General features: G+C 38.4%; 1 protein-coding gene across 4 annotated transcripts in view; it reads right to left on the minus strand.

Moving 5' to 3' along the window:
- Positions 1–14,084, minus strand: part of brf1b (BRF1 general transcription factor IIIB subunit b) — a 63,937-nt gene that overhangs the window by 8,537 nt on the left and 41,316 nt on the right. For 2 of the 4 annotated variants that reach the window (XM_016503497.1, XM_016503496.1), the window contains exons 14-16: positions 13,584–13,665; positions 13,130–13,182; positions 12,186–12,457 (exon numbers count right to left, since the gene is read on the minus strand). In XM_016503497.1, the coding sequence (XP_016358983.1) occupies positions 12,186–12,457; positions 13,130–13,182; positions 13,584–13,665 (407 nt within the window). Of the gene's footprint in view, positions 1–9,995; positions 10,043–10,445; positions 10,490–12,185; positions 12,458–13,129; positions 13,183–13,583; positions 13,666–14,084 lie in introns of those variants that run through there. The other 2 variants (XM_016503498.1, XM_016503499.1) reach the window with 2 other exon arrangements.

The raw sequence follows: 14,084 nt of genomic DNA on the forward strand, positions 1-14,084 counted from the left end.
TGGAGGTTAGATGTCAAAAAGGGTCCCGTATAACCACACATTCAGTATTGCATGTGCATACTCTGAAAAGTGAAGGGTAAGTGACCGATGATGTCAGTAGGTGTGTGTTTGCACTGTGAGCTAAGTGTGATTTACAGTGGAGTGTGATGCAGTGGCGTTTGCTAATGCACCTTGCTGGGCAACTGGTCTGCCAAAAGCAGGGGTCACATTAAGGCCACAAACCAAGTATGTATGACATGAGATTAAGAACAAGGTTGACTGAATTTACAGTCTTTTCATTTAAATTAAATTCCAGTTTTTGTATGCTATGTCTCATTATTTCCCTATGAATTCGTGTATTGTGAATACAAATTTGGGTACAGGCAAGGGTCTTGATTCTCTGAACATTGAGACACTGTTGATATTAAAATGTCACTGTCACTTATCAGCAACATCGCTGTAAACCACTGTTCAAAGGTTTGGGTTCGGGAAGATTTTTTAGTGTTTCTTTAGTCTCTTATGCTCACCAAGGCTGCATTTATTTGACCAAAAATAATACAGTATAAAAAAATACAGTGAAAACAGTAATATTGTCAAGTATTATTAAAATTTTAAATAATTGTTTTCTACTTTAATATATCTTAAAATGTAATTTATTCCTGTGATGGAAAAGCTGAATTTTCAGCATCATTACTCCAGTATTTAGTGTCATATAATACTTCAGAAAATTTTATGATTTGCTGCTCAAGAAACATTTAGCGATTTTGTTTTCCATTGTAACTTTATATATGTCTTTACTGTTACTGATGATCAATTTAGTGCATTAATGCTGAATAAAAGCTTTTTTTTTTAAAGAAAATTTATTTTTTAATTTTTTTAATTTTACTGATTCCAAACATTTCAACAGTAGTCTATAAAACAACAAAATGCTTCTGGGATAATTTGTTTTGTTTGTCATTCAGCTTCATTGTAACAGATAAAAAGTACAGTGTCATTATGAAATACGCTCTCAGCCTCCATTTCTGTTGGTTTGAGGCTGAATAAACATGATGACAGTTCCAGTAGGTGAACATGTGCATATTGAGAATTTTTTAGGAGTGAACAGACTGTGCTGCATCAAAATCTTTTATGTCAGGCTGTGAGATATACATCTTAGCTAAGACTTTGGTCGTGACTGACAGCACTGACTGGTATTTAAAGTCTTTAGAGTCTGTGTTCATTCTGACATCCTTATTTACATACAAAATTGAAATGATTACTGAGATATTGTTAAAACTTCATCTGAGACTAAGATATCGTAAAGGCGATTAATCCATTTGCATGTGTGAGCCAAAGCTTTCAATTTTGCCCTAAGACAAAATAAATCTTTTATGATCTCCAAAATGTCCCTTAGGCCACAATCGTGGCAAAAATCCCAATTAGCACCCAACTTAAAGGATTAGTTCACTTCCAGAATAAAAATTTCCTGATAATTTACTCATAACCATGTCATCCAAGATGTTCATGTCTTTCTGTCTTCAGTCGCAAAGAAATTAAGGTTTTTGAGGAAAACATTCCAGGATTTTTCTCCATAATGGACTTCAGTGCTGGCCAACGGGTTGAAGGTCCCGTTATAGTCCTGCATAGTTTCAATGCAGCTTCAAAGGTCTCTACATGATCCCAGCCGAGGAACAAAGGTCTTATCTAGCGAATCGATCGGTCGTTTTCTTAAAAAAATAAACATGTATATACTTTTTAACCACAATTCAACCCGTTGGTCACCATTGAAGACCATTATATGGAGAAAAATTCTGGAATGTTTTCCTCAAATACCTTAATTTCTTTGCAGCTGAAGACAGAAAGACATGAACATCTTGGATGACATGGGGATGAGTAAATTATCAGGAAATTTTTATTCTGGAAGTGAACTAATACTTTAAAGAGAGAATGATCTTTCAGCAGGACCTAAACAGCTGAATCTGAGTTAAATATGAGAGAACAGAAGGTTCTATTTAATATACTGGGAAATTAATTTCATTAAATTGAGAAATGTCTGTCAGCCAAGCAAAATCATAGTGGCTAAACACTGCATTATCTTCAGAAATACTGTACACAGGAGGTCTGAGGTACATTCACACACTACAACATCAGATAGCATCTGTGCATTTCTTCCCCCTCAACAGGATTTTCACAGGTGCCTGGCACCAGGCGAAAGTGTGAAGTCAAAATCGGTACATCTGCAGAACAGAACTGTGGCATCTTAACTGAAAATAAATCACCAGAACCAGATGGATGACCTGCATTATTGAACAGAGTGCTACATTTTGGGTGTCCCTCTTGTGACCTCTCAGGAGGAGATAAAAATGGGCCAATCCACAGGTCAGACGGGGTGCCCTCAGGGCTGAATGGGTGAAGCTGGTGAGGACGCCCAGTCCTTATGCCAGGCTTCACACTCCCCCCGGCAGCCTGCTCCCGCCCTGGGCCAGATGGTGAATGAACTGGCTAATGGAGCGAATTCATGCAAGACAAATTTGCCCACTTAACAATCAATCCCAACACTGCTCTGTCATCAATAATTTCCTAGGATCTCCCAGGACTCTTTCAAAGGCAGAATGAAGCACTGATGTAAACACCATCAGGTCTATATGAGAGATAAAACTTTGAATAAACTAGCAAGCAAACAAAAGCATATACAGTTGTTCAGTATGCTTTTCCTAGGCCTGTTTCCAATAATATATAAACAGCTGAACCTGGTTGGATTTATTAGTTTAATGTATTAGATTATAGATAGATCAAAGATTATTACTGAATTATTATTTTAAATTTTTATTAAAATATTATAATTATAATAAATAATATTATAGTTGAAACTATTCGTAATACCATTATAATTATAATCATACATATATTTAATATATAAAATGTACAATATAAATATAACATCAATACATGAATCATTAAAATCCATAATAAAACAAACAGTTTAACTCTAAATTCTGGTTGGATGAGATGCAACCATAAATTCAAAACTATAACCATACATTTTATGTTAAAATGCTTGCTTGGAAACCATAAACAGCCTACGGCGAAGCTGAAAAACAATTTTATTTGGTGGAAGATTGTTTATTTTGGTTAATACATTTACATTTACATTTAGTCATTTAGCAGACGCTTTTATCCAAAGCGACTTACAATTGGGGGATACATAAAGCGATTCTTCTTAAGAGGCAAACAGACACAGGAAGTGGTTGTAATACCAAGTTCTTAGACATTGTTCAAATAAGTACAAGCTAGAAAGAGAAGGAATAAATAAAGAGAGAGAGTTTTTTTTTATTTTATTTATTTTTTTTTATGATGAAGTCAAGTAGCTTCGAAAGAGATGGGTTTTCAGCTGTCGCTTATCAGCTGTTATAGAAGTGGTAGGTTCATTAATAATGAAATACATATGATGATTATTAATAAAAATATTTTACTGAACACTGTTGTCTATAATCATGTCACAGAACCATCTACTCAAGCTAAAATTAATTTAATGCACAGTCTCTCATGGCTTTTTGCTTTAATAACATAGGATAAAAGCTATGGTACTAATTTACACAGTTGCTTCCTCATCCTACAGCTACAGATTAAACATATATTTAATTCTAGTAACAAAGTATGTATGCGTATTTGAGTACCAAAGCTAACAGTCTATTCACATATGGGTTATATATAACACATTGAAGGCTATAGGGCGGAAATCAAACACTTCCACTATTACTGATGTGTTCTTATGGGCTTTGTAGCTAGGCAACACATTTAAACAGCTCTTAGTGTGTTCTCATTTAAAAAAAAAAAAAAAAAGAGGCTGGCCCAACTCTGCCATTTCAGAGGGAGCACTTCTGTTCCGCCGGGCACATATGCCAGTCTGTCAATAATGCATGTCGATGAAATCTGACAGGGGGAAGTAATATTTCTGTTGAGCCAATATCACACGGCAGCTGGCTTTCTGTAAATAAATCTAAGGGGGGAGAGATGTGTAATGGGTGGAGGCTCTCCACCAGCTTCGGGTGCCACTACGCAGCTGTAATCCCTGCTCTCCAGCTGGGGGTATAAGCGTTAGGGGTGGAACGGTTCGCGGAAAAAAATCGAACCGTACGGTTCTCCACACACGGTTCGGCACGCGCTAGGACCGCGGTTCAACTTAAATCTGACAATGCATCTGTAATATGGTTTGCTATAAATAACACGTAAAACAAACTAAACTGGTTCGGCTAAAGTTTCTGTTGATGGATGCGCATTCTGGCTTCCCAATACATTACAACAACAGCTATGGAAAAAAAACAAAAAAAAAACGTGGACAAACCATTCATTCTTGTTGAATGCGAATGCCGTATGCTGGAATATGAGCATTTATTCCGTCATCACTCGGGTGCTGATAGCGTGCGCACACAGGTGAGACCTGAACAGCACATGATGATATCTGTGTTTAAGCTAAACTCGTTTAAGCTTTGCCAGTTTAAACATTTAAGAGCCAGATCCAGTGGGGGCAGTCATATTTCAGGGTGACCGTGCCGCTCTTTATCACAACCCTGCTAAAAGTGCCAGTACGTGCGCTCATTGGTGCCCCTTCAGCTGGTGGCGCCCTAGGCGACCGCCTAGCTCGCCTATGCCTAGAAACGGCCCTGCGTGCGCTCATCCGAAGCGCGCAAACCTGCGCCTCAGAACGTGTGCAAATATTAAGCTTTCTCTGAAGTATTGCGTTTAAATGGACAAATTCACACAAAAAGTATGTCAAAATGCCCGTCTTGGTAAGTATCCTATAGCAGACATAGCCGGCTGAATGTACTGTATCAGTGCACTGGATCAGTGCATTCTCTTAAAGTGACAGCACTTTCTTAATATTAATCAAACAGCAACAACAAAGAAATCACTCACTGCTCTTGATTGAATAGCTTTTGTAACTTTAATAAAGATTAATCTTTAATTTATACAGTCAAATATGCAATGCTGTTTTACATTTCATTACTTTATTCAATTTCTGTACCTGAAAACTGTTAGACCTACCTAAAAAAAAACAGAAAATCACTGTTTATTTTATTTGTATCTTTACTCTATTGTATTTATTTGTGCTGTTGCTTGTAGTTAGATAGATTATTTTTATTTTCTTTTATTTGACAGTATAGTTTTTGCCTAAACATAGCACATACCGAACCGTACCGAAACCGTGACTCTAAAACCATGATACAAACCGAACCGTGAGTAAGTTGAACCGTTCCACCCCTAATAAGCGTTTAAGTTTAAGTTGTGAATTTTTACTGTAGGGGCAGTCGGAGAGCAGATTGAGGGGCAGGTCTAAACATAAAATTAAAATATTCATAAATAATTCAAAATTAATTAACTAAAATATACATTTGTCAGGGCTCCATAATGCCGCTAAAATGATAACAAAAGCCGCAAAAAATAAAACACACCAGCATTTTGAACACGACATGAGCCATATTGTCTGATTCACAAAAATGGCTGTAATGAACCAGTTCTTTTAATTAGTTGGTTTAAAGGTGCAGGCAAAAAGGTACATTGTGTGTTCTTTAAAGAAAGAAGCTATACACTCAATCTTTATAAGGCAATTCTGTAACTCGTTGACTTAAGATTCATTTGGCTGTTTCATTTTAAAAGCCAAATGCTCCGTCATCATTCAACAGCCCTGTTTATGCATTTATGATGCTCAAAACAAATACAAACCAAACCTTAAACCTTTATTTGATAAATAGCTTCTAGCAGAAACACATGAAATATTCCCATCAAAAAGGTGAAAAGGTGAAGGATAGAAGGCATGTAAACAAAACCAAAACATCAGGCAATGGGGTTCAAATCACTGTCTAAACTACTTTACAGCTGGTCTCCAATGACCTATAATAGCCAAACCCACTATTACCCCTTTAGGAGTGAACCTCATTCCTCCTCAAAGTGGTTGCACAGCTAGAAAAATATCAATAGTAACCATCAAATATCACTGAACTCATATAAATCAGTGGGGAAGCGTGCACAGAGTCTGTCTGCACTGAGAACAGCAGCAACACATACCAAAAAAAGCTTCCCCTAAAATACTCACAGAGCATCCTCTTTCTGAAGGACAAAGCCATTATGCATTCAGCTCCTTCTCTCAGATCTAGCATGATGGAGGAGATACAGAAGAAAGACATGCAATCTGACCCTGGAGGAGGCAACAATTAGGGCCCAGTGGTTTCTACACCTCGTGGTGACAAGGCATCTTATCACACTTCCTGCAGACCACTGAGGAAAGCCCCCAGTGGTCTGACTCGGGGACAAGGCTTCGAGAGAAATAAAGATCCATGGAGGAGAAGAAAGATGTGATTATCCTACTTATAACTCACCCTCCAGCAGTCCAGAGCAACAGAGGGGAGGTGGGATTTGTCCCTGATTTCACTATTGTGACTTTGTTCAGCATTGTGAGTGATTTCATCACTACTTCACTTCAGATGGATATATAGCTTGTGAGGACAGATTGTCCGCCATGTCACACAGGCACAGAACTTGTAAAAGATAAATAAAATAAAATAATAAAATATTTAAAAAATAATAATAAAATATTTAAATATATTAAACTACTAAATAAAATTTGCTTTAAATTAATGAAAAGTAACACTTGTTTTGAACTTTCTATTCATCAAAGAATCCTGAAAATAAATGTATCATGATTTCCACAAAAAGAATAGAATTTAATAAGGATGATGCAGAAAATTGAGCTTTTCCATCACAGGAATAAATTTTTAAATCCATTTTATAAATCCATACATTTTAAAATATAATACTTTTAGAATTTTACTGTTCTTACTGTTTTTTGTTAAAATAAATCCTGCCTTGGTGAGCATAAGAGACTTCTGACCCTAAACTTTTTAAAAGTAGTGTATACATTTTGAACAGACACCCCAAAATTACATATGCAATACATGCACACTCAAACGTGCAATACACTAAAAGTATCCTGTAAACTGCCTCCAACACTCATATTATTCACAGTCACCAACCATGGCGCTGTTGAAGCAACTTCTTGATCATTGCCTACCACAAAACAAAACAGTGTGTGGGAGTGAAAACGCCCTGAACCGATCAAACACGAAGAATTTAAAAGGCGCGAAGCCTCCATGGAGCAAGTAGCAATTTTCTTCTCATCAAAGGGACCGCTGCTTCGTAACAGCTTTGGCCCAAAACCTGTAGCGCTTTGTGTACGACTAGGCGATCAAAACCTGGTAGTTGCAAGGAAAGTGCACAGGAGGTTCTATCACCTGCAATCACAATAACATCTGTACATGCATATCTGCCCCATGCCACCAGGAGAGAGAAGTTTCCATTAATGGCTTCGAGTCAGTCAGGGAAGATGAGTAGGAGAAGACTCCTGCTGACACAGCTTGAGAAGTGTGCTGTGACTGAGTCAATCTCCCTCTGTGACTCTAGTGCAGATGGAAGGGAAGGGTAAGAGAGCTCGCAAGGTTTTTAACATGGCCTCTCGGCATCACCTGCAGATCTCTGGCCTTGTAACGGCGGCGGGAAGCCTATAGAGCACAACAGGCAGGTTTTGAAAGTAAAAATCTCATTAATTTTCTCCATATTTTAACAGTAACGTATAAACCTTTCAAGATATGAGATATGAGATTATTAAGATTATAAATGCACTAACGTTCAACAGTTTGGGGTCATATCAATAAATTCAAATAAATACTTTTTTTTTTTAATTTCTTTTCATCAAAGAATCCTGAAAAACATATCGGTTTTCACAAAAAATATTAAGTAGCACAACTGTTTTCAACATTGATAGTAATAAAAAAAAAAATTCTTGAGCAGCAAATCAGCATATTAGAATGATTTTTGAAGGATCATGTGACACTGAAGACTGGAGTAATGGCTGCTGAAAATTCGGCTTCACCATCACAGGAATAAATTATATTTTAAAATATATTCAAATAGAAAACGGTTATTTTCAATTGTAATAATATTTCAGAATATTACTGGTTTTTACTGTATTTTCAACCCCAAACTTTTGAACGGTAATGTACATCTGTAGATGGCAAGAGTCTGTGAGATTTTTATTTTTGAAATATTGTGGATAATATTATGGATAATTGTGGATAATGTGGATAATTTCTATGATAGTCTAAGAACTATGCATTTCCTTCCCTTATTATTGTGATTTGATTAGAGCCACTCTAAAATCCAGAGTTATTTTTAGTGACCTCACTATATTAAATGAAACAATCCAGCTGCTTCGCCTCGACCAAACATGATTCCCATCAGCAGGATGTGGCTCCCTTACTCCCACCACCAGACATCCTCAGGACTATACTGACCCACTGATAAATGGCATCCTCAAACAATGGAGCACTCCATGCTGAGAGACCCGGTCTAAAACCTTTTGACCAAGCTTAGAGGTCGAGAACCAGGCACAAGATGAAACTAAGAGGTCCTTCCTACCGTCTTATCTCACTTAGGCCCATGAGTACAACCACAAAAGTCTTTAGAGAATAACTTTTCTATACAGCCAGACGGTTCCACGCCGGTCCTGGGTCAACGTGACCACGCTAGAAACAAACAAAATGACTCATTCTGCTGTTTTTGTTGCTAGGAGGTTGTGAAGGGTTTTTGGCGACAAGGAGTTCCATTGAGACGGACCGAATGACACACTCCACAGTCAGTTGCCTTGGTTTCCTGCCCTCTAGAACACAAGTCGATAGGGTCTAACAGTATAGACATTGAAAGCCTGCTGTAATAATGAGCGAAAAGCCATACTGCTGGAAGTGGACTAACGTTAGGGTGGAAACAATGACATTTTAGTTTGGGAAACTAAGTTGGGTCAAACAGAAAGGGAGGATCTGCGAAACGCATCAGGGCACTCGGGCTCATTGGCTATTTCCGAATGTGCCAGGCAAAATAAATGAGAGGCGCTGTGTACTTTACTCAGTGTAGGCCTGGTGGAAAGCACATCTTCAACAACTCTAACTCATACCGTCTGACCTTAAAGGGATACTCCACCCCAAAATGAAAATTTTGTCATTAATCACTTACCCCCATGTCGTTCCAAACCCCTAAAAGCTTTGTTTGTCTACAGAACACAATTTAAGATATTTTGGATAAAAACCGGGAGGCTTGTGACTGTCCGATTGACTGCCAAGTAAATTACACTGTCAAGGTCTAGAAAAGTATGAAAGACATTGTCAGAATAGTCCATCTGCCATCAGTGGTTCAACCGTAACGTTATGAAGTGACGAGAATACTTTTTGTACACAAAGAAAACAAAAATAACGTGTCTCTCCACTGTGTCTCTCCGCATCACCGTAGCGCCATTTTAGAAAATACGGTGTACGCTCTTCTGTGTCAGCCGCGACACAAGGATATGTTTTCTATGTGTATTTACGCTTTGATTTGAACGAAAACAGCACATCCGTGCAGCGCGGCTGACACAGAATAGCGTACGCTGCTTGCGTTCAGCTGATGTTCTCCAAAATGGCGCTACGGTGATGCAGAGAGACACAGAGGAGACGAATTGTTGAATAAAGTCGTTATTTTTGTTTTCTTCGCATACAAAAAGTATTCTCATCGCTTCACAACGTTACGGTTGAATCACTGATGGCAGATGGACTATTCTGACAATGTCTTTCATACTTTTCTAGACCTTGACAGTGTAATTTACTAAGCAGTCAATGGGACAGTCACAACCTCCCGGTTTTCATCCAAAATATCTTAAATTGTGTTCCGAAGACGAACTAAGCTTTTACGGGTTTGGAACGACAACAAGCCTCCCGGCTTTCATCCAAAATATCTTAAATTGTGTTCCGTAGACGAACTAAGCTTTTACGGGTGTGGAACGACATGGGGGTAAGTGATTAATGACAAAATTTTCATTTTGGGGTGGAGTATCCCTTTAAGCTAACATTTACAAATCAATCTCCACTCACGTTGTCAAGGAGCTAAAAAACCAGAATGGACCGGGTAGACAGCAGAAATATGTATGGTTCTTCACTCCCAAATCCCCAGGGTCAATGCTGCTCCTCAAATCATCAGTCTGATTTCAAAGCGGTAGCTGTTACTGTAAAACGAGGATCAGAAACAGGATCAAGCAGCACGCTGGAGCTGGGAGGTGAAGCGTTCTGTCGGGCTGTCACTTTTTCTGAGGTATGCCGAGAAGAGAGGCATAGACAGGTCATCCTCATGCAGCGAGATCAGATTTACACTTCAAAAAGCAAATCCCAGCAGTTTTAAGAATGGCAAGCCTTTACTAAAAGACAAGGATAGAAAAGGAAAAGGAACAGGTGAACAGGCAAAAAAAGGAGGAAAGAAATGACAGAACTTTATGTTCTTATCTTATAGGAGGAGTGCTTCACCATTGCTGTTAGTTTGGAGGTCGTGCAGAGGTTCAATCTGGTGTGTGAGGCTGGTAAAGGGGGAGGGGAATTACCAATTCTACCTGGTTAGCAGAGCGTCTAGAAGGGGTCTGTTAGCTAGTCAAGGCAGTGAAGAAGAGTAACAACAGCACCTATATAGACAAATAGATATATGACAAATAGATCTATTCAGGCCCAAAAATAACTTATGTACCAGCTCATGTAAAAAAAATATGTTTGAAGAAATGTGCTTTGATCAGTTGGAGTGCGAGTTTTCTGACAGAGAGCACTGCATGCATTGTGAAAGATGAGCAATTGGGCAATTGTAGACATTTATTTCTGCACACTTAGCAAATCCAGAAGAGAAAATGGGATTCTGGCTGTTTTGAACCATTTATCTCTAAAAGTACTGTGTGAAATATCTTAGACAGTTGCTACTTGCAAGTCATGGAAACAAAACTAAAACTCTTTGCCCTCCCATGACAGCTCATTACAAATGTTCCCATGTTTCAACAGGAGTGGGAGCAAGCTCTCTCAACTGAAGCTGGAACTAAATTCAAGTTTATCGTCCAATTTGTTCCACAGTGTCAGCAACATATGATGATTTAATATTTTTACACTGGCCTCTGCGAGTCTGCCAGCTGATGGGGCGAACAACAGTTCAAACAAAGTGACTTACATCATGCCTTACAACACTAGAGGATTTACTGGCATTTACTGACTGTTTTTAGCATTGATAATAATAATAAATCAGCTTAGAATTATTTCTGAAAGATCCTGAAGACTGGAGTAATGCTGAAAATTCAGCTTCTGAAAATTCATCACAGGAATAAATTACACTTTAAAATATATTCAAATAGAAAACTATTATTTTAAATTGTAAATAAATTTTAATAAACTATATATATTTTTTTATTGGTAAATGCAGCCTTGGTGAGCATTAGAGACTTCTCTTAAAAAACATTTAAAAATCCTACCGAGCCCAAGGTTTTGAACGGTAGTGTAATAAAAATATAATTTCAAAAAATGTATTGCATTTCCACCAGACAAAGAGAGTGATAACACTAGCCGGCTATGTTTTTATATCCTCAGGATATTCACTACATTTATATTTCAAAAATCTCAAAGGTAATAAAAGTAATGTGAGAGTTGTATAGTTTGTTTCAAACACATTCATGAACATATGATCGAAAAGAAAGGGGTCAGTAAATTGCCTTTTGGAAGCTTGAGGATATGAGGTCTCCGACAGCGTTCATATGTCTGATTCATCACCATCTCACCATTCAGTATGAAATTAGTAATTATCATTAACGAAATGGACTGGAGGAAAGACATCACACAATGAGAAATTATCTTTCAACGCCAAAGTGTAGAAGTCATGATCTTGCGCTCCATCTGTCGTATATTCATTACTTCTCTCACAGGGACGTTTGGAGCCCTGGAGGACTATTAATTGGAGAAGGGGCAGGTTCCCAGCATGCACTACAGGGTGCCAGGTGATGGTAGACAGACAGTCCTGTCACTGAATTGATGACAAGCTTTCTCCTGGTGGAAATGACTGTGAAGGTCAGCCAAAGGAGCAAAGCAAAGACAAAATGTTGGGAGGCTGACAAGAAGAAAAATGTAGTCCTCCAAGGGCAAAGGAACAGCCTTTTTGATAATGTCCTTTGTCTGAGGAACAAAAGAGTCTCTTTGCCACTTGGAGCAGGTCCCTGTTACTACATAAAGACAGACTTAGTGGTTTCACGGAGTGAAAAAGTAGAAAAAGTTGCAAAGCGCACTGTGAGCCAACAGTAACCAAGTGAAAAAACAAACAAACAACAGATTCACTCTTCATTAAATCCTTACCTCTTGCCCATGAGTCTTGCGGGTTTAGCGAGGCCAAGATTGCTCTTGTTTGGCTGCTTCTTGCGGCGGGTCAACTTTTTGCGGCCAGAGCCACCGGCAGGCACATCCTCAGCTTGCTGGGTGGTGTTGCTCCCACTGCCCTTGCTGTTGAGGTCCCGCAAAACATCATAATTGATCTTACTGGAGATCTTTTTCTGCTCCAACATCTTCTCTATGGCCTCTCCCGCAGTGCTGGCCAGGATCGGTTCTCGCTTCTTGGATGGCTTCTTTGGCTAGACAAATTGGAATAGGAGTTGTTTACAGTGAAAAACAAACATTGGAGTCAGTGCTTAGATGGCTCTTATTTATAGCGAAGAGTCCTTTGGCTTTCTAAAAACATTTCTGAAGGCTAAAAGCATACTGGTGATTTAAGTAAGTGAGCATTTCTATCTCTTTGGTCATCTGGGTATCATTTAAACAGTGCATTTCCCCACTGGACCTTGATATAATAATGTCAGGCTAACAGCTGTCAACAACAAAGTGACAGAATCCCATTAGTAGCCTGGGAAAGCTATCAAGACCATCTGATCTGGTCACCGCTGACCATGTTCCTCGTGTGGTAAAGTGGAACAAGTCTCTTCACAGTCAGCAAGTGGACTACTGTACCTGAAATTGCTATCAGGCTCAAGGCACCTCATTAGAGGTGCAGAGCAGGGCCGGCTAATCCAACCCCGACTGGAAGTCACGGTGCAGATGTCAGAGCAGACAGGTTAAGGAGAGGCGACACTGAGAGCCTGGGGTGAAACCAGAGGAGCAAGTGAAGTTAAAATGGAAAGTATGCGGTCTCTTAGGACCTGCAGCTGCTGAGTGTCTGAAGACCCTGGCATGGGAGGAAAGCCCACGTTGACAACATAAGAAAAAGGCAGACATGCAAACACACACACACACACACACAACATGCTCACCTTCTCCTTATAGGTCCCTTGCTCCTTCTCTTTAGCTATTCTCTCCTCTTTTTCTGAAAAAATAAACAAAATAAATAAAACAAAATAGGGAGACACAATGGCTTTATCAAATGGAGTGTTTTAGACTAGACACAAAAAGCAATAAAAAAAAATAAAGGACTTTAAAAACTCAAAAAACTCTTACAACGTTGAGCAGATTAACTTTAGGAGGTCAATCTTTTATTTTTCACAGTAAAAATCAAACTTAATTTCACAAAGTTCAATCATGGGATGAAATTGCAGGAAGTAGTTCACTGTGCCAGTATTTAAAAACAAAATCCTTCCTTTCACTGAATTTTTGTCTCTGTGGCTGAGCAGTCCCTTGGTAGGACATATGCCTCTGACGTCAGCACAGATCGAGTGTATGAGCTTGTGTTAATAAATGCATTAAGCTCTTCTTCTCCTATACACTTACCTTTCTGTTCCCTCAAATACTCCTCATTCTGTTTCATCCACAGCTCTGTCTTGGCCTTCACCTCTATCTCGTTCAAAATGTACTGCAGAGAAGATAACAGGCCCATGCTGATAAGTAAGGATAAAAGGTGATAATTTGTAAATCTGGGATGCAGAACATCAGACAGTTTTTTTAACTTCACATGACCTGCTAAAGTTCAACAGAAGTTTCAAGCTCCATTTTCAGAGAACAACACAGTAATGTGTTACACTGTAAAATCTTTTTTTCTCTTCATTAGTATTTTCGTCTTGTTTTTCCACAAAAAAAAGACTTACTTGAAAAGCAAAGCTGCATGAGACATAACACATGCCTTTAGAGATTATTATATTATTTTACAAGCAAAATTTTAAGCATAAATCCAACATTTTGTGAGATTTATGTCTTATTACCTACAGAATTTGCATATATATATATATATATAGATAGATAGATAGATAGATAGATAGAAATATATCTTTTTTT

Source organism: Sinocyclocheilus anshuiensis, unplaced genomic scaffold (assembly GCF_001515605.1).
Source record: "Sinocyclocheilus anshuiensis isolate Anshui unplaced genomic scaffold, SAMN03320099.WGS_v1.1 scaffold1051, whole genome shotgun sequence".
NCBI classification, from domain to species: domain Eukaryota; kingdom Metazoa; phylum Chordata; class Actinopteri; order Cypriniformes; family Cyprinidae; genus Sinocyclocheilus; species Sinocyclocheilus anshuiensis.